Source organism: Macrobrachium nipponense, chromosome 18 (assembly GCF_015104395.2).
Source record: "Macrobrachium nipponense isolate FS-2020 chromosome 18, ASM1510439v2, whole genome shotgun sequence".
In the NCBI taxonomy this organism is placed as follows: Eukaryota; Metazoa; Arthropoda; class Malacostraca; order Decapoda; family Palaemonidae; genus Macrobrachium; species Macrobrachium nipponense.
Window position 1 is genome coordinate 65,448,907 of NC_087211.1, and position 24,246 is coordinate 65,473,152.

Sequence of the window (24,246 nt, forward strand, 5' to 3'; positions counted from 1 at the left end):
AATAAGCAAAAAAATTTATTCCCAATTATTGAATTCAGTACAATTAAGACTATCCTGCATAAACTAGACAAATTTATATATCCAGCTATAATTAACTTGTCATGTCAGTGTAAAATTATTATAAAAATATGGATTTAAAAAAGAAGGATATCTGAAGTTGCTAAACTACTCAGTTCTACTAAAATTAATTAAGGTCAAGTAGTCCTGAGATTAGAAGAGTTGAGCAAACCAGCTCGCGAGGAACATCTACCTGTCACTGGTGTTGCATTTTAGACTAAGCATCTGCTACTGCTTTGCAATACCCTTGGTCAATTGCTTACCTCTACAACCAATTTTGGACAGTCTATATCACAATCAACTTGAAGGCTTTGGCTTTGAAGAATTTCTGCAACAAGTTTTATCTTCAGCTACACTCATCAATTATCATTGATCATTGGCTGGTTTATGGAAGAGATGCATTTTACACGTGTGCAACTTCATTAAGATAAGCAGCGAGCAGTTTTGTCTGAAAGGGAAATTAAAATGGATTAAAAGAAATTTTGGCACAGTTTCCATTTTTTATAAAATTCATAGAAAACTTTAATGAACCTGTGGATAACTAGTGTGTCCTGTGGCTGTAGCATGACTTGTAACTAATGTGACCATGTGTAACCCCAACTGGATTGAGTAAATATATCGATATGCAGCTCCTCGGGCCGGGTAAACTTTGAGGTCGGCCAAAAAAAAAAACAGTCACTGGAAAGAGGAAGATAAGCAAGTGCATAATGTGTAATAAATTTTTTTTTTTTTAATTTTCCCTACCTTCCACATGAAGTTGAAAAGGGCTATTTACCACACCTTGTGGGGCCCCTCTTACAAGACAATCGTAAATTTTACCAACTTGATGTTTTTTTCTAATAAATTATTTTATTTTGTAAAATTATAATTACAGCTCACATAATATCAAAACAGATAAGAAATAAAATTAGTAACAAATTCTTAGCATATTTGGTCAAAAATATTAACGTAATTTACCGATAAAGATTAAGTAACTTTTTTATTTTTGTTTTTTCTATTTCTTTGCACTTTTCTCTGCAAGATTACATTTACAATCGACATACTATCGTAAAAGACAAGAACAAAAACCAACAGCAACCCCTTGGTATACTTATGAGCAAATTTACAAAATGTCAACGCGAGACAGATTTTAGCCATTGTAAAAGTTGCCATTAGTGAATTTATGGGCTATGAAAGTATTGGCACCTCTTTCCCGCCCAATTCTTTCCAAATAGATGGCACTAATATTGATTACCTACAGGATCAATCCGTCCACCACCCCAAACCTGTTAGTATTACTACTCCCGAGGGTCAATCCGTTCTTTAAGGGTTAAAGCTTATCTAGAGGTTACAATACATGTAGGTACATATATCATTTCAAAATCCTCCAAAAGACCTTTCACTCAACTTCCTGGAATTACTGGCACTCAAGAGATTCTACAATATAGTAGGTTAAAAATGTCAATCATCACCAAGATTTACACTGATAACTGATGAACAAAAAACTGCATTAAATTCCAACAGTGATTACCTATTAAAAAATAACTGAACAATGACAAATGGTAGTTGAAGATGAATTAACTTACTAATATCTACTATTTATTTCAAGTGATGATCATAATGTACACTAACTTACTTTAGGCATATTATTATTTCAAGAATAACTTTTAGAATTGTTTGTCTGAACCAAGTTACTGATCATAGTCTCTCTTCATCTTCAAGAAATAGTTTAAATTCAATAGTAAGACCAATGAAGGCTTATAGGTATCTTGCTCATAAAAAGTGCTGTACATACATACCCCTTCAATGTAATTACGAATGTTGATTTTCTCATTCTGGGAATGTGCACCATCATCACAGGCTCCCATAGGCAGTAGCATAACGTTTTTACCAGTTACCTCCTACGATAAAAAGAATTAATAAAGGATATTAGAAATATTAAAAAATTTCTAAACCTACCCTTACTATCAGAATTACTAAACAAAAAACCAAATATTTCAAAAAATAGGAGTTGGATATAAAAACTGAATATTTCATTTTGACTTCCTTTTCCTATTGTCACAATTACCACATAAAAGGAGGAAAAGTCCTGATGGCAAGCTAACTGTGACAATAGGAGACTAATCAACCAAGAGGAAGAGAAAACCCAAGCTTTGCACATTTCTCATTCAAGCTGTACCAAGCAAACCATAAAATTCAACAATTTTACTTACAAATTTTATATCTCGATAAACACCATTGCCTTACTAGACTTATCCTCATTGAACCAACGTGGCAGGCTCTATACTGGCAATGGTATCTTGAGAATACTGTATTTGATGTAGGACAGTGAGCCTGCTATGTAAGGGCAGTGGAAAAAGAAAAAGTAGGAGCAGACTGGAAAAAGTGGAGAGGTTGTTAGACTACTGCTACAGCAGCAGACTGGTTAGTGTGGCAAGAGATTGCTAGAGTATTGGTGCATGTGATTGTCCCATTAAAAAAAAAAAAAACCTATATTATATACATGGGTGCTAACAAAATATGAAAAAAAAAAAGTTTTAAGCAGTTGTGACTACAAAATGCTACAATTTAAGGTTGTAGTGTATTTGGAACTTGAAAGACATTTGGTGGCCTGAAGTTAAAAAAATTGAACTAGGCATGTGATGATAGGGTAATAGCATCAGTTGGGAAAAGAGTAGACATGGAAATGGCAGGATAAGCAAAGGAAACCCCAAATCATAGTGATTTGGAAAAAAAAAAAAAAAAAAAAACAAAAAAAAGGAAAGTCAGGCAGAGAGCATATAAGTCAATAGAATAGATTAAAGTTATGCCGAACCCAATTATTTTTTTAATGAAAGACCCAACAATAATTCAGACAATATAATCACAGCAAAAATTTTCAGTTTTTGATGTAAACTACCTCACTCCTGGCTACCTACTGCTAGCCTCAACTACATTCAATATTTATGTGGAATGCTTTGGTGCCTCTGGACACAAAGTCCTATGCATATAGGAAATATTAAGAGCTTCAGTTATGGTTACTATTGCAGTGTTACATTTACGAAGTCTACTTTGGCATATTACGTGTGGTTGTTCAAACAAATACTGTATTACAGTATACTTGCAAATTTAACTTTGAAAACCAAACGAAAGGCAAGTTGAATGAAAATGTAAACATTTAAGTATGGAAAATAAAATTTGAATACCAACATGCGTTGGTACAGTATTTAAAATTCTCATTACACTTTTTTTTACTGGAAAACAACTACTACAGTAACATACATGAATATGTACAAGAATACATAATCAGCAAAAATTTTTCCAGATATGTTTCATCAGTCAAATATTTACAGAAATGTTCTTATCAAAAGACATAGTACATTTCTCTACCACATAATCAACACAACTACAAAAAGCTGTTACCATATTTATAACAAAGAATGAATTAGTAAAACAATAAAGCTCTAAAATTCAAGGGATGAACATATAAATACAACAAAACCAGATGTTTAAAAAGAAAAATTCACCTAACATTGTCAGGTGCCACAGCAGGAATGCCTTACCTGGAATGTGATGGTAATAGGAATTGAGCCACCTTCTCTTGTAAGGTCAGGCTCAATTCCATAAACCATCTGACAAGCCTGTCTTCCTGCTCTGAAATTACCATGGTTGGGGTCTGCTTGCCAAGCTGGAGCACTGCCTTCCAGTTCTACTACCTGCAACACAACCCATATGTAGAAAAACACAGACAGATTACCTGCAGCACCAGTGTGACTGGAATGGATCCCCCCTCGCGCGTCATGTCAGGGTCAACACCATACACTAGTTTGGTAGCTCTTCGCCCAGCTTCATAGTTGGCATGAGCTGTATCTGACATCCAACATCGCCCACCATGGTAGAAGGTAGCCTGAGGACCATAGCAGGGCACCAGTTACACAGCTCATGTCAATTCTTTCTCCTTTCTTTTGACATACACACACCACACTTACCTCTTTTTACCCTGAATCCAAACTTCATTGAGAAAAAAAAAACCTTTCAAGTCATCACACCTGCATTGTCAGAGTGATTGGGATAGAACAGCCATCACGAGTCATATCTGGATCCATGCCATATGTGAGGCGCACGGCTCTCTTCCCAGCCTCAACGTGCGGATGATAGGGATCTGATACCCAATGAATACCACTATGATGTAAGGATGCCTGAAATCATAGTGCTCACAACTAGTTTTGCTTTAATTTAATGATTAAAAGAACCATGGACTGTTCTTTAAGACATATTTTTGCCAATCTATAATATGCTGGACTTGAAAAATATTCAAAGCCAATATACTATTGGCATGACATACTACATAATCAATGACACATCCCAAATATGTACTTTTTTTCCACGGTCAAAACTTTTTGCACTCATCAACCACCCACCTTCACATACTCTTTACATCCTAAATGCAAACTTTACCACCCAAATCATTTTAATTTTGTATCTAAAATCCACAAGCAAGCACATCTATGATATCATTATTTCAAATATGAAAATAATAAATCTTATGCAACAGTTATAGAATTTTTAAAAAAGTAAACATGCAAAATATATGGAAAAGAAATTAAGAAATGTTGAAACTTTAAAACCACAACAACTACCAGTATTTCACTACGAATGTTGTGTGAATAATTCAGGAAATTTGCTTCCCTAAACATAATGTAAAAATATATCACACCAGTTTTAACATTGAAAAATCTTTGCCATTACAGCAGTACAGTATTAATTTTCCTATTACTATATAGGTACTTCTTGTCAACAGCAACTGACAGTTTTAGGAAAATCAACATGGCTACTGGAAGAATCTTTAAATGCAAGTGTCACTGCTTTGATGAAATATACATGGTAAATGAAAATAACATTTCTGGTTCACAGCTTTGAATTTCGGATGGTCAATGAGGATATACATACCAATAAGCTAACCATCAGTGCCATTTACCACCAATGAACACCAACAACAGTCTAGAAATGCAGATTCTTTTCTTGGCTCTGTTCTATATAAATAAAATGGAGCTTGGAGGTTTCTCATACCTGTTTTACTTGATTTTTAAATTCTCCTTCTTTTTTCATTCATATCTATTTCAATATTTTTCATATTCAAGCACTAGTCTCTTCCCTTTCATTTCCTCAAATCCAGAAAGATTCTACAGGTGACAAGAAAACACAATCTTTAGGAATAACTGTGAAGACATCCAATGCCAAGATAAGATCAAAATTTCAGAAATCAAAAGCAAAACAGATTTATTGCTCATATTTTATCTTACCTATTCTTCATACCTCCTGCATTTTGTTTATTCCCTCATAGTTTACAGATCTTATTTGGCACTTCTGCTGCAATTTGGCTTGTTAATGAAAATCTTTTCACTTATTCATGACCAATGTTGATAAATATTGTGGAGATAATGTACGTAAAAAAAAATAGAATCAATCCCTTGAGAGCTTGAAAACAAAACTTTCCTTACCTTTTTTTTCCAAAAAAATTTTGCCTTTTCATTTCAAGTTTAAAATTCAAATGCTTTGCTTGGCAATGAATATTGTCTCTATTCGCTAAGCTTGAGTAAACACTTTTTGAAGAATGCATTATAAGTAATAAACTGAATTTGAATTCCATTGAATTAGGGTTGGTTAACATATATAAAATACTTTTATATATACCTTCTCTATCATATCCAAACAGAACACTGATAACAAGAATGAAAAACGGGCACTCTACTCATCAGCAACCTTTATATAGTCAGTTCTGTACTTTCAAATGAAGAAAAAATCTTACCTTCATCTTATTTGGACTCTCCCGTTTCTCCCACTGCTTATTCAGATAGTCAATGACTTTCTTGCTAACAGTTTCTGGGGTTTGGTTAGGGACAATCCTAATTGAGAATTTGCCAATGACTTTGCGTGGAATGACAGTCTTGGCTCCTGGTTCACTGAAAGCTCCCTCTATTCCATGCAATGAGAGGGATGGATTCCTCCATCTTGCCATTAAAGTCTTTGTCTGCCAAAGAAAAAAAAAGTTTAAATGAAGGCCAAAGAGAAACATTTGCTGCAGAATATCCAAAAATACAAACCAAAGAATCTTGAGAATACACCTTGGGTGTACAACTTTTCTTTTCATATGAAAAAATTGCAGGATGTTGAAATATTTATTAGCTGAAATAATAATAAAACTCTTATATCTACCTTATCCTGATGGTGAATAAGCCTCTGATGACCAAGGTCTTTCCTGTAATCTTCGACATCAAAATCAATGTCTCTGTACAGGGCTTCCTCTTCTGATGTTACTGGCACCACCTCATCCATAATCCCTATGCAATGTAAAATACCAACATTTCATTAAAGAAATGTTCGTATGACAAAAACTCATCTTAGACGTTTACCTTGTCTTCCAAGAAAGAAAAAAATAAATAAGCATATCCATGAAGTATGCAGCAAAAAATAGACCTGAAGCAGTACCACACCCTTTCTACATTCTTCCTTCAATAAGCAGGACTAACACTCTGCCGTGGTTTCACCCAATATTTCTTTTTTTTCTTTTATCTTTGTTTTCTTACGACAAGGATATAGAAAAGGAGCATCCAGTTACCCATCCCATTGGCTTTAGCACTTAAAAAAAAAAAGTCTCTACCCACCAAGACAAAACCAATACGGTCAGAGGTGTTCCAAGTCTAAAGCACAATTCTACTGCAACAGTCTACACAATGTATTATAAAAATGACAAATTCTTAACCAATTCGTATTTTTCATAACTAACAAACCTTTGATCTTAACATTAAGATAAATACTTAGCGCCAGCTGGAAACCAGTAAAGTTTAAAATAATTGTGTACGCAAGGGACTATTGGCATCTGTGGTTAGTCAAGAGACATGTGGAGCCACCCACATACACCTCTTTAACTTGTGACCCCGTCAGTTATTTTCTTACCGCCTTTAAGAGAGGACGTGCTTTGCTTCTGTCCTTTTAAAGCCGGTTAAGTTTGCCCCCTGTTGTTTTGAATCGGTTGTTTGGAATTCCCGGGTACTATTGTGAACATGAAGCCTTCTCATGCTTCGAGACTTCCTGGATATCACAAGCAGATGATAAATGCCCAGAATCCTATTTCATTGAAAACTATTTGGTACCCTATAACCAAAATACCACAAATACAGTGCATATCAAACAATGGTGGTATTTTCCCTTTAAAAATACTTTGGTATTGCAACTCCCATGAATGACTAACCTGGTATAAGAATGTTTCCTTTGTTATCCAAGAGGGTGTTCATCAAATAAATAAGATCAGCCATGGCTTCATGGACAGTGCCGCCAAAAACTCCAGAGTGAAGATCCTTATGACAACATTCAACCTGTCATTTGAAAAATCATTGGTAATGCTTCATGATAAGAGGGACATTAAAGTATACATACTGTATTAAGAAAACATTGGCTGAGAATTACACCAAATTAATATACTTCCATCTCATTAAATGATACAGCTTTTCAAATACAACTAATAATATAAGTAATGCTGCACACAGCATAAAGAAAAAATAACCAACTGTAGAAATAAATTTGTAACATTACGGTGCCTGTATACAGTAGCACAAAAATAAAAATTTGAAGTTCCTCATGTTTCATTCTAGTAATAATACTACTGCACCGGAACTCTGCACAAAGGTAATACATACAATAACAATACAATAACAAAATTAACATAATTAGCACTTACTTCAATGCAATAATAGCATATACCACGAAGGCCATATGTGATGCATGGCTTATTTTTCCCCAACCAATAGTTGTCCGATATGCAAACATAATCTGTTCCAGCCAAGAATTTGTCTTTCTGGGCTCTCAAAAGTTCCTCTAAGCCTTCAGAGCCAGACTCCTCCATACCTTCAAAGACAAACTGAAACAACAGAAACATTAGTATTTTTTACTTACAGATAAGGTAATTCACTGTTTCTGTGAGTGTTATTACACAGCATAGTATATATTTCTTGTACAAAACCCATTAATTAAAATGTTCATAGTAGAATGAGCTAGAAATGGAGAAATAAATCCACAGTTATGTATGGGTTCCAAAGACAGGGGTATCTTTTAAAATGAGACATGACACCATACAAATGAGTGTTTTGCTTCAATGAATTTATCCCATTTGTGGATGTGCATAAGGTAAACAATTTAAAAAAAGCTAAACATTTTCTGTAAATCTTGTATGCTCAGTCCAATAAGATCAATCTTACATCGAGAAATAATATCTTTCTAAATAGTACTTACAATTGCAAAGTATTGCACAGGTAAAAACATTAAGCATAATAATGCAATTAAGTACTTTTATGGACACTCACATGATGCTCTCAAGTCTTCTACATTTGCAAAAATCCTTAATTTTTTTCCTATGCTAAAGCCTAGGATACAAAAAGAATAGTATACATGGTTCTTAAATGTGGGTCATGATGAAACTTTGGAAACAATAATGTTAAAATATTACAAAATCCAAACAATATTGGTTGAAAGAAGCACACTTAGTATGTTTATATACATTTTTCTATTTTACTTTTATTACTATTTTATACTTCATTCATGTATCAAAAAGGATATGTATCTGAAACTTCAATATCCCTTAGCCAGGTAGGAGTGATGATTTTGACAGATCCCATCTCCAAATCCATTTTACTGATCACCCCAAAACCAGTCTTGAAACACAGAGGCTCTAAATATACTAACTCCTGAAATCGCAAACAACCAAACAAGGCAATGTTGTCCTGAATGTCAATGTATTTTAACATTAACATTCAAGAGAGACAAGTGGACTTGTCTCTTCATTTGTCTAATGGGAATATTTTTTCTATCAATACAAAAATGGATATGATGCCATCACTTAAAACCAAAACCATCTTGCACTGTTAGGTGAAGCAATAATTAGATTAATACAAACATACTCGATTCCTTCTCACCTAACAGAGCTGAGAACAAGATAGTATTTGACTTACAGTCTGGTATCACTGAAATGCTCAAAAGTACAGGCCACAATTGTACATACAGTACATATATATAAACCAGGTATGGAGTAGTATACGGTTATGTTCAATAAAGCCAAGATTAACACAATGTAGCTTCAAAGATTTGACATCTAATTACCATCAATTCTCTTGTAACCATACAAGACCGTACATCATAACATACCAATAAAATCAGTGTATATATATGTACATGTAAGATGAATGTTACAAAAAATCCAAAATCTTAATAATTTAGGCTATAGCAAAATGATGTTGAAATGAGAAAGAGTATTTGTCAAAAAAAATATTTTTCTCACCTTGATATTGACTGGAACAGTCTCACCAGTTTTGTGGAATGCCTCAACAGCATGAATCCAACCAATGACAGGTCCTTTATCATCTGTTGAACCACGTCCATACAACTTGCCATCCTTCTCAGTGAGGACGAAGGGTTCTGTATCCCATCCGTCTTCCTACAATAAAATGCATTTGTGTTACCCAAAATTGATGTATATAAACCTAACATCACCACTGTGGATTTTGATTTTACATAAAACATCTTCAACATGAATAGTTTCTTTGTTACACTGTACACAGTGAAAATACCTATACATGCATTATTTATTAAACCTAAATGAGAAAACTTTCCATGAGAAAACTTTCCATGTACCTCAAGTCCCCTAGAAAATTCTTAGAGCAACCTACTATGTAATGCAGTTATTAAGAACACTACTTTTTCAAAATAATATGCAAAAATTGCAAAAATTGCAAAAATCAGTTACATAATGAGACTACTCTTCCATACTTTGTTTTTTATACTTTGAAGTTAGAGGGAAACTAAGCTATTGTCCAGCCTTTCTAGTGTTACACCCACCTCTTCCTGATTGTTACCTCAGCTACTATCCATTTTTGCAAAAATTCTTAAAGCAACTTACAGTAAGTCCTCGGGTTACGCCGGTCTCGACTTACGATGTTTCGTGGTTACGAACGCGCCCCCATATATAAAAAAATATATTTTGCGTCGTTCCGTCTTACGCGGTTTAGCGTCGTAAGCAACGTAAACAAACGCGAACTAGTTCCGGGCGCACGGCGGAAGAATACGCTTTGTGGGGGAGAGGACGGCGTCGCTTCGCTACACTCATTCCTCGCCCATACGCCATTTTGGTTGTTTTACACTGCCTCTCTCTCCCTCGTGTTGTATCGTTTTTGTAACTTTTTGCTCTTTGTTATGGCTCCCAAGCGCAGGCGGACTCTTCTGATGGTAGTGCATCGAAGAAAAGAAAGGCCATCACCATGGAAATTAAAGTGGACATTATAAAGCGATCTGAGAAGGGAGAAACGCCAACAAACATTGGCCGCTCGCTTGGCCTTAGCCGTTCGACCGTTGCTACCATTATCAAAGATAAAGAGTGCATCGTTGAACATGTGAAAGGATCTGCTCCTATGAAAGCGACAGTGATAACTAAGCATCGTAGTGGTCTAATAATTGAAATGGAAAGGTTATTGGTGCTTTGGTTGGAAGACCAAATCAACGGCGTATCCCAGTCAGCCTTATGGTGATTCAGGAGAAGGCGAAAAAGAAAAGATTGTTTGAAGCGTTGAAAAAGAAAAGGGGGAGGGAAGTGAAAGTGAAGAGTTTGTGGCTAGTAGGGGTTGGTTTATGCGATTTAAGGCTCGGGCCAATTACCATAACCTTAAATTGCAAGGTGAAGCTGCTAGTGGGGATGAGAAAGCAGCGAGTGAATTTCCTAAAGCGTTGTCTGAGATAATTAAGGAGGGGGGTTATTCTGCTGCAGCAGTGTTTAACGTAGACGAGACAGGTTTGTTTTGGAAACGTATGCCTAACCGCACTTACCATCCCCAAGGATGGAGAAATTCAGGCCACCCGGTCATAAAGCCAGCAAGGAGAGGCTAACTTTACTTCTTGGGGGTAATGCTGCTGGCGACTTCAAACTGAAGCCCTTGTTGGTGTATCAGGCTGAAAATCCAAGGGCACTCAAGGGCATTTTGGAAGGGTCAACTACCAGTAATTTGGAAGTCCAACAAGAAGGCATGGGTGACACTTGCAGTGTTTGAGGACTGGTTCGTAAACCATTTTGTTCCAAGTGTGGAGCGGTATTGCGCCTCCAAGGGTATCCCCTTTAAGGTGTTGCTAGTGCTGGACAATGCCCCTGGACACCCTGCCCAGCTGGGAGACTTCAACCCATAATGTCAAGGTGGTTTACCTTCCACCTAATACCACGGCCCTTTTACAGCCTATGGACCAAGGAGTGATTGCTTCGTTCAAGGCCTACTACCTACGAAGGACAATTGCTATGGCTTTACAGGCAACTGAAACCAAGAAGGACTTGACTCTGAAGGACTTTTGGAAATCCTACAACATCCTTGATGCTGTAAAGAACATTGCTAATTCCTGGGAGGAGGTTAAGCAAATAAACATGAATGGTGTCTGGAAGAAAATTTGTCCTCAATTTGTGAATGATTTCCATGGGTTTGAGGACACAGTTCAGCTAGTTGTCAAGAACGTTGTTGCCCTGAGTAAGGAAATCAATTTGGAGATGGAGGTTGATGATGTTACAGAGCTGCTGGAGTCTCATGGCGAGGAGTTATCTGCTGAGGACCTGATACAACTGGAGAAGCAGATGATAGAGGAAGAAGAAGAAAGCACCCACCCCAGAGCCTAAGGCTTTCACAAGGCAGGACTTGATAAGAGGTTTTGCAGAGTTGCAGCAAGCGTTGTCAACTTTTGAGGCTCAGGATCCCAACTTGGACAGGTTCACTAGGGTTTCCAGAGGCGTCATGGATTGATGCAGTGTTACAAGGAGATCTTGGATGAAAAGAGGTCGCTCTCTGTTCAGACTAACCTGGAGCAGTATTTTTTAAGAAGGTAGAGAGGACCTGCAGGAGATCCTGTACCCTCTACCTCAGCTGCCTCTGCTAATCCAGACTCGCCTGCCCCACAATCTCCAGCACCTTCTGAATGTTCTGCTAACCCAGACTCACCTGCCCCAGTATCTCCAGCACCTTCTGTAGGTTCTGCCTCACCTAAAGACTCACCTGCCCCAACATCTCCAGTAGTATGTTCTGCCTCACCTCAAGAATCACCTGCCTCAGCATCTCCAGTACTAGTATGTTCTGCCTCACCTCAAGAATCACCTGCCTCAGCATCTCCAGCAACTTCTGGAGGTTCTTTTTCTCTTCACTAACCTCCCCAGTCTCTCCAGCACCGCAGCTTCCTCTCCAGTGTGCAAGCCAATCAAACTAATAAAGGTAAGGAATTGTTCTTCTCGTTGTTATTGATAGGTATTTACATTAAATGCATGTGGTATTTTCAATGTTCCGACTTACGCTGAAAATCGTGTTACGACGCATCGTAAGAACGGATCAACGTCGTAACTCGAGGACCCCCTGTACTATGTAATGCAGTTCATACGAATACTATTTTCAAAATAATATGCAAACATCATTTACATAATGACACTACTCTTCAATACTTTGTTTTTATGCTTTGAAGCAAAGGGAACCAAGCTATCATCTAGCCTTTCTAGTGTTACACCTCTTCCCTCATTATTACCTCAGTTACTATTCATCTTTGCAAATATTCTCCTCTCACATCATGCTTTCTACATTTCATTTAAACTTACAATATTGTTAATAACTAGTACCATCAGAAAGAGAATGAAATTACCATGACATCTAGTAAAATGATATTGTTAGAATACAATAAAGTTTTGTACATACTTACCCGGCAGATATATACTTAGCTTATGTCTCTGACGTCTGACAGAAATTCGAATTTCGCGGCACACGCTGCAGGTAGGTCAGGTGATCTACCCCCCTGCCGCTGGGTGGCAGGAATAGGAACCGTTCCCGTTCTAGAACCAGATTTTCTCTTCCACCTGTCTCCTGAGGGGAGGCTGGGTGGGCCATTCATCGTATATATCTGCCGGGTAAGTATGTACAAAACTTTATTGTATTCTAACAATATCATTTTTGTACATGCAACTTCCCCGGCAGATATATACTTAGCTGATTGACACCCTTGGTGGTGGGTAAGAGACAACTATTTACTGAATAGACAGGTAAACAACATACGTTGTAGGTAATAAATAAATAAAACCTTGGTTCCTACTTGTTCAGGCGGAAGATTCCATGGCTAATGCCTAGGAATCTGCTTCGCCTCAAGAGCCTCAGCGAGGATGTACCTATGGCTAAGAGTTCTTGTGGGTCTGTCGATGGGGTCTTATCCATTTACTCGACAGAGCCTCTTACATGACAATATGCCTATGCCTAGTGGCATAATTAAGGAGGCACAACACCGATCCCGATCACCTGATCCTAACACGAGGGTTAGTGCTTAAGTTGAAAAGAGTTATCCCCAAACTCCTTTCAAACCACCCAAAGAAAAAACACGACGTTAACTAAAAATTTAACTCACTAGTTAAGGATCAGTATCGGCTCCCTATCCCAGCAATGTATCCGCAGACACGTATCAACCAAGAGAGAAGGATCTCTCGTAGGTTATCTTGACATCCTTCGGATATGGGAAGTCAACACAGAGTTGCATCTCCCGTATGTGACAGCTAATATGTCCTTATGACATATTGTTAAGGAAAGAACAAGAATACAGAAAAAGCTCGCACTTCATGCGCTTTTAATTCTCAGCTGTTTGAAGGAATCATCAATGCAACTTGTCAAGTTGCTTAGGAGATCACATTGTCTCAAAGAGGCCAGGGCATTCTTTGATATAGATCTCTTCTGGGTGAAGCCTGGAGCCTGGCTAGAGCCTTGCGCCTGGCTGGAGCCTTGCGCCTGAATGGCGCCTAGAGCCTGGCTGGAGCCTTGCGCCTGGCTGGCGCCTGATTGGCTCCTCCCTCCTGGCTAGCGCCTCGCGCCTGGCTGGAGCCTTGCGTCTGGCTGGCGCCTTGCGCCTGGAGCTTGGCAAGAAGACTTCATGATTACTGTCTATGAGTCTGCATGCCTCAAGAGTTTCAGCGAGTAGGGACCTATGACTGACAAACCCTTCTGGATCATGTCAATGGGGGCTAGCCCGCTTACACGACAGAGCCTTCTCGGATCGTGCCAATGGGGGCTGACCCACTTACATGGCAGAGCCTTACCTGTATCATATCAATGGGGACTAGCCCTCTTACATGACAGAGCTTTAGGTTTCTCTTTACTGGAAGGAGCCTTGCGCCTGGATGGATCCTCAATCCTGACTGGAGCCTAGCCTTGAAGGAGCCTGGCACCTGGATGGCGCCTGGCTGGCTTCTAGAGCCTGGCTGGCTCCTAGAGCCTGGCTGGCTCCTAGAGCCTGGCTGGCTCCTAGAGCCTGGCTGGCTCCTAGAGCCTGGCTGGCGCCTCGCGCCTGGCTTGGCTCCTCCACACTTGCTGGAGCTTCGAGCTTGGAAGAGTCTCTAGGCTGTCTGGCGATGTCAACATCACATCGGACACACTTATTTCTGTCCGATTTGTTCGCCTCTGGCGCATTTGCGCCAGGTTGGAGCCCGCTCCTTCTCAGTATCCGGCCATGAACAGAGTTCCTTGGAACTGTCCGCCTCTGGCGTTTTTCGCCTGTATTGGCATTTGGCGCTTGGCTGGCGCTACATTGTCCGAGAGTCCTGAACAACCACATAGTTTATCAGGAGACTGGAGAAGGGTGGAAGAAAGAAATTCTTCCCCCTTTGAGCTTTTGGCCCCTGGCAAGGGGAGGTGATTTTAGTCAGCTACACCCAGTAGACGACAGGATATCTAACAATACGAGAGAGAAGAGTCTTCCTCCGAGGAGGATCCTTCGTGAACACTTCTTTTTGCTAACGAAGATCTCTTCTTACATGTTGATGAGGTTCCTCGTTGCAGAATCTTCCCTATCCTTGCCCGAAGGAAGGGAAGGAGTCTGGAAGTCGAAGGAGAGACTGAGCTGAAATTGGGCGGAACCCTGATTTCTAGCTCTTATTGTATTCTTCTGAATACCTTCTGGGAAGCATTTTGAGCCCTCATCGCACCCCGAAGACTCTGTAGGCAAACGTTTAAAACCATCTCTTCTTCTGTAGATGAAAATGTAAGTACCCTGCCTGGGCAACTAAACTTCTATCTGAAAGCGTTGCGTCAGGAATAGAGGGATTTAGTCTTTTTGCCAGACATACTATGCTGGCAAGAACCCATTGCCGAGTCCTCCATTGAATCTGATGCGAGATCCAATGCACAAAAAATTCACTTGTCTTCTTGGTCGTTTAGGGCTTAAGAGAAACAAAGAATTCCTTCATAAACTTCCTCAAAGAAGTTTGATGAGGAGCAGTTCCATTTTGTCGGAACACGGAATCTGTGGCCACAAAAAAAAATTCCATTCGAAGTACATGATATCCTACTCTTGTCGTATTGCGGTATCGTATAGATCCCGAAGATCTTAATCCTCTGTTATCTCTAATTCCCCTTGTAGAGACAGAGTATAGCCTTTTACTGCGTTCTTTGATAGCAGATATATGCATAGGTGATTCTTCCCTCTGAAAGTGAAGAAAAAACCTCCCTATGTGGTTCACAGAGTATCGGAAGAGGACAGTTTCCTCATTCCATCTAGCACGATCTGCAGCAATTCTATGTCTTAGCCATGACTATTGTCATTTACCTTGAAAAATCCTCTCATTCATGTCCACTTCTGGTCAGTCTGCACGTGGAAAGATTCAGAGTGGAGAGGTTTTTCAGGTCTATTTATAATAGATTCTGATAGAATATCCAGATACTCTTGGAAAAGCCTTACGAAACATGCTGTGAGAAGAACGTGACTTCTGTGAATCCAACCTCTCTAAGGCCAAAATGAGGCATTCATCCTCTCTTCCTTTGACGCCCATTTATCTTAATATCTGTTAAGAATTTATAACTAGGGGAAAAAAGACTAAAGTTTATTCCCCTTCTTTAAATTAAAGATGTCGTATATTGCTACCTCTCTTGGTTCGAGGAAAGGAAGCAGTCTATAGGAAGCCTGTTTCGTCTTCTACCTTGCGAAGAGATCTATGAAGACTTTCCGCAGGTTCTCAAAACTCTTTTCAATAAATGTTAGACATACGTTAACAGTTATTATCTTCGATCGAGAAGGTTCTCACGGACATGCAAAATCTTGCATCGAACCTTTAAGGATCGTTACGTTCCGTGTCTGTTCCCAAATAGGTTTCTCTTTTGTTAACGCGAACAGGGGCGAAAAAGAGATTCTCGATGCTCTTTGCGATATGAGAGAGTCGTGGAATTGGCCTAAGTTGATTAAAAAAAAATCATTTCATCATTCCTTGTAAGCGACCCCGTTTCCGATTAAACGGGTAACGAAATCAGGAACGAATCTTGCCGTTACCGAGCCTCCGAGAGGCTACTGGTTTGTTTGTATGGTGTTTTTACGTGACTTCCGAACCACGTCGAGAGTGAACTTCTATCACCAAAAATCCACATCTCTCACTCCTCAATGGAATGGGCCGAGAATCGAACCCGCGACCACCGAGGTGAGAAGCAAACACCAAACAACCACTACTGACTCTAAAACGAGAAAATATCTTGGATGGTACTTCTGGCGCATTGCGCCAGGCTGGCGCATTGCGCCAGGCTGGCGCTTCTGGCGCAATTTGCGCCAGGCTGGCGCTTCTGACGCTTTGCGCCAGGCTGGCGCTTCCTTCTAGTTCTTTTAAGGTTATGTGCCAGAACATCTGTGCCCTTATGGTACCCGACATCCTTCATGTGTTAATTCCGTTCTTAGTAGGAAAAAACTTTTATATACGTAGTATAGTCCATTCAGGGAAACAACTTCTGTCACTAAGAGAATGTTTCCCATCCTACTCACCCATCTTCTCTTGAGCAATATCCGATTCTAAAAAGGTTGTGTGCGTTTCTCGAAAGGATGAGAGAATTATATTATTTCGTGCTCTGCCGTATTAGACTCCTTTATAATACTGTCACATTGTGGTAAACAGCATTAATCTAGGAAACCTTTGTAAGGATACTAGGAATTCTGTAGTTAACCTCGGTATGCGCATAAGACTTGACCATACCGTAGTCTTAAAGTGAATTCTCTTCTACTACATTCATCTTCTCACTAAGCATGTACTCTAATTAAGGCCATGCTTTCTTGTAAGCATGAGAGCATCATATAATATAGAGTTCCGCTGCGTTAGAATCCTTTAATAATGTTACCTACGGTAAACAGCATTGAAAGGTTGTAATATCTTTCTTATTGAAAGCTTCTTAGCAAAAGGCAGACAATATTTTATTTATGTTTGCTTAACTATCCCCTCAATCCGAGGCTAAAACCGCGATTGTAGGGGAGAGACACGGTTAGTTATTCCATCCCGCAGGAGAGAGACATGTAACCAAACATTCATGACCGACACCTACATGTTACTGCGTTGGTCTCTAAGGCGCGATAGCAGTCTCCGTTAGCCGTCTGGCCTTACTCTTCCAGAGTTGCCAGCTACTCCATAAATAAAGGAATCTTATAAAATTATCGAACTTCAGGAAGTTCTTATTAATGCATATTTAAGCGAAACAAGACTTCGATAAATCTAGAAGCTAAGTAGGTTGTTGTCTTAACAATCCCTTTAAGCGTAGTCCTTCCTAGGAAATTCCTGGAAGGATACTGATAATTGAGTTGCTTCTACAAAGAAGTAACTACGGTATGTGTGATTTGCCGTATCGTATTCTCATACAGCAGATACTCAACTACCTTCTTTCCCTGCCGAGGCAGATAAAGGAAAAAATTTTACTGTCTTCGTTCTTTTCGTTAATATATATCTCCTTAAGGAAGGAAGTTAATCCAGGAACTCTTTAAATCTTCGTGATTTCCTCATAAATCGCGGAAGAGACAGAATTCCTGTTCGTCTGTAGGGTTTACGGAAGGAAGTAGATATTTCCTATCCGCCATCATACCCAAACGTCGATGAGATTCTTATAAGAAAAACTCCAAAGCGCTTGCCTCTTCATAACGAGGGAAGAGCATGAATGAAGGAGTGTGTCCGCATTACTCAAAGAGGAGCCTCGCGACTGACCTCTCTCTCTTAAGAAGATTTGGAATATTCTGGCGCCTGGCTCCTTGCGCCTAGCACCTGGATAGTTCCGCGCGCCTGGAATGTTCCGCACTCTAGAAAGGAGACTCGCTCCTGGAACGTTCGCTTGTGTGGAAGGTCCCGTGCGCCCTGATAGTTCCGAGCGCCTACTAGACCCCTTTAGAAAGAGCCTCTTGCCCGGAAAACGTTCAATGGAAGGATCGTTCTGATTGCCACTGTACTACAAGGCTCCTTGCTCTAGCCGTCTGTTTTTCTGTTGCAATTTGCGCCAGGCTGGCGCTTCGTCTCTTTGAAGGAGCCTTGCGCCAAGAAAAAACTTTCTAGAACGCGGCTCGCACTCAGTTGCTAGAACGCGGCTCGCGTTTGGTTGTAGGAACGCGGCTCGCGCTAGTCTGTTTTCTGGAACGCGGCTCGCTGCTGGCTGTTGGAAACGTGGCTCACGCTAGCTTGCTGGAACGCGGCTTCCTAAGTTCCTGGCTGGCTCTTGCTCAGTGTTCTCTTAGTTTTCAGAGAACGCGCTAGATCATCAAACCATATACCTTGTCTTCGTCTTTTCGGATGTAAGATGAAGAGACGCACTTTTTTGTTTTTTAAGGATGCCTTTTCAATGGCTATCCTTGGCAGTCTGGGACGCTCTACAGAACCTGCCGAGGGGACGCCTGACCGGTGGGGATTCTCTGAAACCCCCATTACGGCTTTCGACATTCCTTCTCCCCTGGTCTTGGGAGCTTGAAAAGAGGTCTAGGCCTGGGAGCGAGACAGAGCCGATCAGACGCACCCTCCACTGCAATGGGGAACACTAGTAATCACTTCTTACCTTTCAATAGCTCGCATTTTGAGCCACAATCCTTGTCTTCAAATTGCAATTATGAATTTGAAGTTTCTGCGAAGTAAGAAGGTGATGAGGATGCAACACTACTAGTACTGTTAATACTCTAATTGCTCGTTAGTACGAGTTTCTAAAAAACTTTTAAAAGAAACGTATTCTAGTTACATACTTTACTGACTCCCTAAAGTAGGAAGTCAGTATATTTCCTCAATCAATTCTAACACTTATTACACATATTAATGAAATAAATATTAATATTTCCCTTTCTTGCAAACTATGTGAGTGTCTACCGAAAATTTCGGTAGTTACACGTCATATATTCTTCGAAATTTTCGAAGCCAAATTCATTAAAAAGTTAATAAAAGCGTATGCCGAACCAAAGACCCAGTACTTCCCTGCAAAAGACAGCCCAGAAGATCGATGGCGATGAAAAACGAAAATCAAGTCAGGAGGTAGCAACAACATATGTTGACACTACCGCGACAGAGAAAATCTGGTTCTAGAACGGGAACGGTTCCTATTCCTGCCACCCAGCGGCAGGGGGGTAGATCACCTGACCTACCTGCAGCGTGTGCCGCGAAATTCGAATTTCTGTCGGACGTCAGAGACATAAGCTAAGTATATATCTGCCGGGGAAGTTGCATGTACAAAAACGACTGTCAAAGGGAAAAATAACTGACATTTATAATATGTAAATAGCCATGCACTACAAGAAAAAATTCTACTGTGGCTTTTTAAAAAGAAAGTACTCTTGTAAATAATTTCGTCAAGTATCAAAGCACAAACAAACAGCTGTTCAAACCTTCAAGGCTGGCTGCACATCTAGATGCCCATACACACACAAAGTCTTTTTCTTGGGGTCAGTTCCTAGCTGTCCCAGCAAAACTGGAGGGAGTGGTATCTTACTGCCATCTGGGAGTGTCTGGAGGAATAAGACATTTTTATATTAAAACACATGTTTATGCAAACCCATTACAGTAATTATAACTGGTCTTATATTGTGCAGGAGGCAACCAGGGGCACCAATTTGAAATACTAGTGCAATGAGATCACAATCCATTATAAGCACAGCCAACTTCATTAGGTCAACAAAGGGGAAGGGAGAAGGGCTAAAAATTATGATTAATGGATATGTATAAAACCTTGTTTCTTTACAAACTCATAAGTAATAAATAGCATAAACTACTACTTTGGAGGGTGGAATAACATTTCTGAGCAAACAAAACTCTCTGATCAATGCAAAACAAAGTTTAATAGTTACATTAAGCAGTTATGACATCTTGCAAGAGAAAAATCCCATACTACTTAAATTAGTACTTTGACATCAAAATGACAAAAATAGTGAATGCAACCAACTTAATGAAATTTCCTTAATGTTAATTAAATTCACATTACTTATTGGAAATAACAAGGAAAGGTATACACTACAAGAACACACACAACAGAAGTAGCAGTAAGCTACTCACAGTAATAATGACACAGCAACAGGTTAATGGCAGAACCAAATAGAATAACTAGCAAAATACTTGTCATCACATCACTACAGTATAAAGAGAAGACGAGATGAATGAGTAATGGTAACTGGATATCTATGAATAGCATAAAAAAATTAGGTGATCCTGGATACAATAAAACATCCTACTGACAACAAAGCACACAAAAGAATGAGCAGTCTTGGTATCATGGACCTCATGGCTGGGTACAGGTAGAAGGATCTTTCTCTGCAATGGTGAACATGACTGCATCTCGCACAGTTTAATGCTAAAAAGTATGCCACATCATGATTACAAGATATAAAATTGTAATCTACTTTTGGATAAAGCTCAAAATGTTATATGTAGTACCTGTTGGCCAATTTCATGTAAATCACACTTGGCACCCAGAGCTTCTAACTTTGCCTTGGCCCATTCCATCTGCTTCTTGATTTCTGGGCGCTTCTCAGGCCATGCTGAAACAGATTTTATGGCTACAGCTTCCCGTAGTACGTCAATGAAGCGACTCTTGTTGCTATCAATGTACCTGAAATATTGTTAACAATCAAAACTTAACTCTAACCTGAAACTCAGTATTATGAGTGTTACTGGTGAATAAAACACTAAAAACTTGTTACCACTCATATATGCTCATTTTATATTGTAGGAAACAGCACTCAAATCTTTATATATCCTAATGCCCCTGACTTGACTGCATTCACTAAGAAAGAATAAAACAGGTACTACAACACAACAGTAGAAAGGAATTACTTCATCTGATGTACTTCTGACTAATAAGCTAACTTAATCTAATCTAGTGATTGGATACAGACCCTTAACATTGGTATACTAAATGAGCTACCTTTAATTCCATCCTACTCATTTTCCTACAGTAAATGGGGAGAAACATTTTGTGATGGTTTTATATTGACATTAAGAGTTATGTAATCACAGAGACAAGTTTTCCCATGTGCATAAAATCCTTTTTTTTTTATCCCATATTGACCCACAAGACACAAATTTACCAAACTACACAGCACAAAAAGAAAAATGGAAGCCCACATGTTTTTGTACTGCTTTTTGTTTTTTAGAAGGCACAGGATATTGGTACGGCAGCCGTATCCCTGATTGTGATAGATATTGGTATGGCAGTGAATTGCGCATGTGTCAACTTCACACTTCCTTCCGTACAAGTAACAGTGTAGTGGGGGTACGTCAGATTCTGTCAGTGGTGCTGTATTGCGCTATTGACTTGCTGTAGGTACGGCAGTTTGATAATCATGCAGCAGTTGCTGTACACAGTTGCTAAGAGCTATAGGTACGGCACTAGAAGATCAGCGACAGTAGTAATAATAGTCAAACTGAATTGTTTCGGCAAACATGTTCAATTCAAAATGTTAAAGTGAAGCACCATACTGTCATCACCAAAGCACCAAAACATTTTGACAGTAAATGAAAATATAAAAAATCACAATAATACTTAAACATACTTAGATTTTGACTATATACATGTAAAATAAAACTAAACTAATCTATCTGTGTAGTTCATATCTTCTTTGAATCTCCTCTGAACCGTGTAATAATACATCAGTTTTCGCCGAAAAACAGATGTTTTCAGGTTTCAACGAGCTGAAAAAAGCAATAGACATCTTTACGAAGAGTAAAACTTCCAGAGATTGTATATCCGTAGGTCAAGAACGATCGAATCGGCCCTGAAAAGAGCTCTGAGAGGAGATTCAAAGAAGACTGGAGTTACACAGAAATCGTGCTCTGCGGTATTCATGGTAATAAGGAAAACTACCAATGTCGATCCTCTGGTAAACGGCTTAATCAATCGTAAGTAATTATCCAAATCCAAATCAGGTCTATATTAGTAACAGCATGTTTCTCATATTGGACACTACTGAATGCTGCACTACCTTACTAGCTAAGCCTCAAATCTTCTTTGAATCTCCTCTTCGGAGCTCTTTTCAGGGCCGATTCAATCGTTCATGACCTATGGATATACAATTTTTGGAAGCTTAACTCTTCGTAGATGTCTATTACCTTTTTCAGCTCGTTGAAACCTGAAAAAATCTGTTTTTCAGCGAAAACTGATGTATTATTACATGGTTCACATTGCTAGGTCGTCATTTTCTTGCCGTCACTGATATGCCTGAGGCGGTAAACAAGGGTTAGCGCATGTGCAATTCACAGCCGTACCAATATCTATTGCAATCAGGGATATGGCTGCTGTACCAATATCCAATTCATTTTTGGAACTACAGTACAAGTGAAGGCATTAGGTTATGTAATGCAGGCTAAATGTGTGCACATCAAGTTTTCGACAAGTTCTGCCTACCTACAGGCCAAAAATTCCACAAACACGTGATTAGTGACTTGGAAGATCGTAAGAACAGCTCTCACTGTATCAACATGCTTGGAAAAGCTTAGGCTACCCCAAAATAGAATATGGTAAAATTTTACTTGGATCTGTGATAAATTGAAAGTAGTGTTCTTAACTAATGCTCATGGCAGCAAATTAAAGTATTTTTAGGTTAGGTCTTAGGTAGCCTATAGGTTGTAATCCACACTTAAGGGCACAGCTCACACCTCAAAAACGGAGAGGTAAAACAACTTAAACCTCTGAGTACAGTAATTAAGCTTAACATAATCTGGCAGCCTTATTACACAGATAAATTGAGCTACCAGTAGCACAACCACTAGATTTCCGGCTTGAATCAACTCTTACCTAATCTAGGATACCTATCTAGTCCCTAACCTCTCATCGTATTTCAAATCCTGTATCTACGTCATTCCTAAAAAAGAAATGTTCAAAACTTTGTTCATTTTGTATTTGACCCCTCATGGGGTCTCTTTTGTCAGATAATCGTCAATTCCAGGCTGAACTTGAGAAGGCTACATTTATCCATTAGGTAGTATATCCTAAAACTACTAAATGTCTTTATGTCAAATAAGCCACTTGATAATTACTTGAAGATTTTCGTGAGATGATCCGGTACTGCCATTTTTCGAGCGATTCCTCAACTGTCCAACCAACAAGACCTGAGTAGCAACAGAGGACAAATTCCACCTGGGGGCCGGCAAAGACTTGTTTACCTGTCACCGCCCCTTCCCATGGGTGCCCCCTGGGGGGAGAGGGTTGAACAAATATCGTACGAATGAAGATAAAATTATCATGCGTTGGATATGTTATCGATGCATTAATACCGGGTATATCATCGGGTTTCAATTGTTTAAGAGCGTCAAATATAGAACCATGCGTTACTGTAAATGTTATTAGTGTTATTATAACCTGGTATTCCTTACAAGTATTATCTTATCCACATATTCCTTTTCAACAAGAATGACAGCTCAAAACTACTTGCGCGATGTACAATAACTCCCGCAAAAATCAAAGGTATGCATACAGGATGAAATGTCAAGTGCTCGAGTGAAAGATTGTGTAAAATAATGGTTTTCTGAGTGGTTACTGATGCGAATAAATGAATTGTTCTGTTGAAAGCGAAATCGGATTATTAAGAAGGAAGGACAGATTACCAGCGGTCTTCTAAGATAATATATATTGAGTAGTAATTTTCGTTATTATATAATCCAGATCATTTTGATCACAATGTAGTTACTGCTTTGGTTCTCGATTCTCTGTAATGTATCGTCTGTTTCATTGATGTTTTTAAGGAAAACAACGACGCTGGCTAGTAAGAAAAAAAAGAAAAAAAAAAAAAAAAGGAAAAAAAAAAGTTCAAAAAAGGACATCGAACAGAATAAAAAAAGTATATCCGGAACTCTGCGTATGTGGAAAAAATCATATCTGTCTAAAGAAAGGAAGAAAAATTACGGGTTTTGCCCGTTTTTTCACAGCTGAGTTTGAAATT

At 39.0% G+C, this 24,246-nt stretch overlaps 1 protein-coding gene across 3 annotated transcripts; it reads right to left on the bottom strand.

Moving 5' to 3' along the window:
• Positions 1-23,500, bottom strand: LOC135197108 (cytosolic non-specific dipeptidase-like). Of its 3 annotated transcripts, none has more exons than XM_064224073.1 (11): positions 23,345-23,500; positions 20,744-20,918; positions 19,702-19,821; positions 9,347-9,502; positions 7,754-7,933; positions 7,268-7,391; positions 6,232-6,356; positions 5,825-6,046; positions 3,579-3,731; positions 1,836-1,937; positions 1-505 (listed from the first exon to the last, which is right to left on the bottom strand). In XM_064224073.1, the coding sequence occupies exons 1-11, from the start codon at positions 23,377-23,379 to the stop codon at positions 461-463; spliced, it is 1,437 nt and encodes a 478-aa protein (XP_064080143.1). In that variant the 5' UTR covers positions 23,380-23,500; the 3' UTR covers positions 1-460. The 3 variants fall into 3 exon arrangements, with proteins under 3 accessions (XP_064080143.1, XP_064080144.1, XP_064080145.1); XM_064224074.1 differs by lacking the exon at positions 3,579-3,731 and adding an exon at positions 3,773-3,922; XM_064224075.1 differs by lacking the exon at positions 3,579-3,731 and adding an exon at positions 4,065-4,214.
• Between the last annotated feature and the right edge of the window lie 746 nt (positions 23,501-24,246).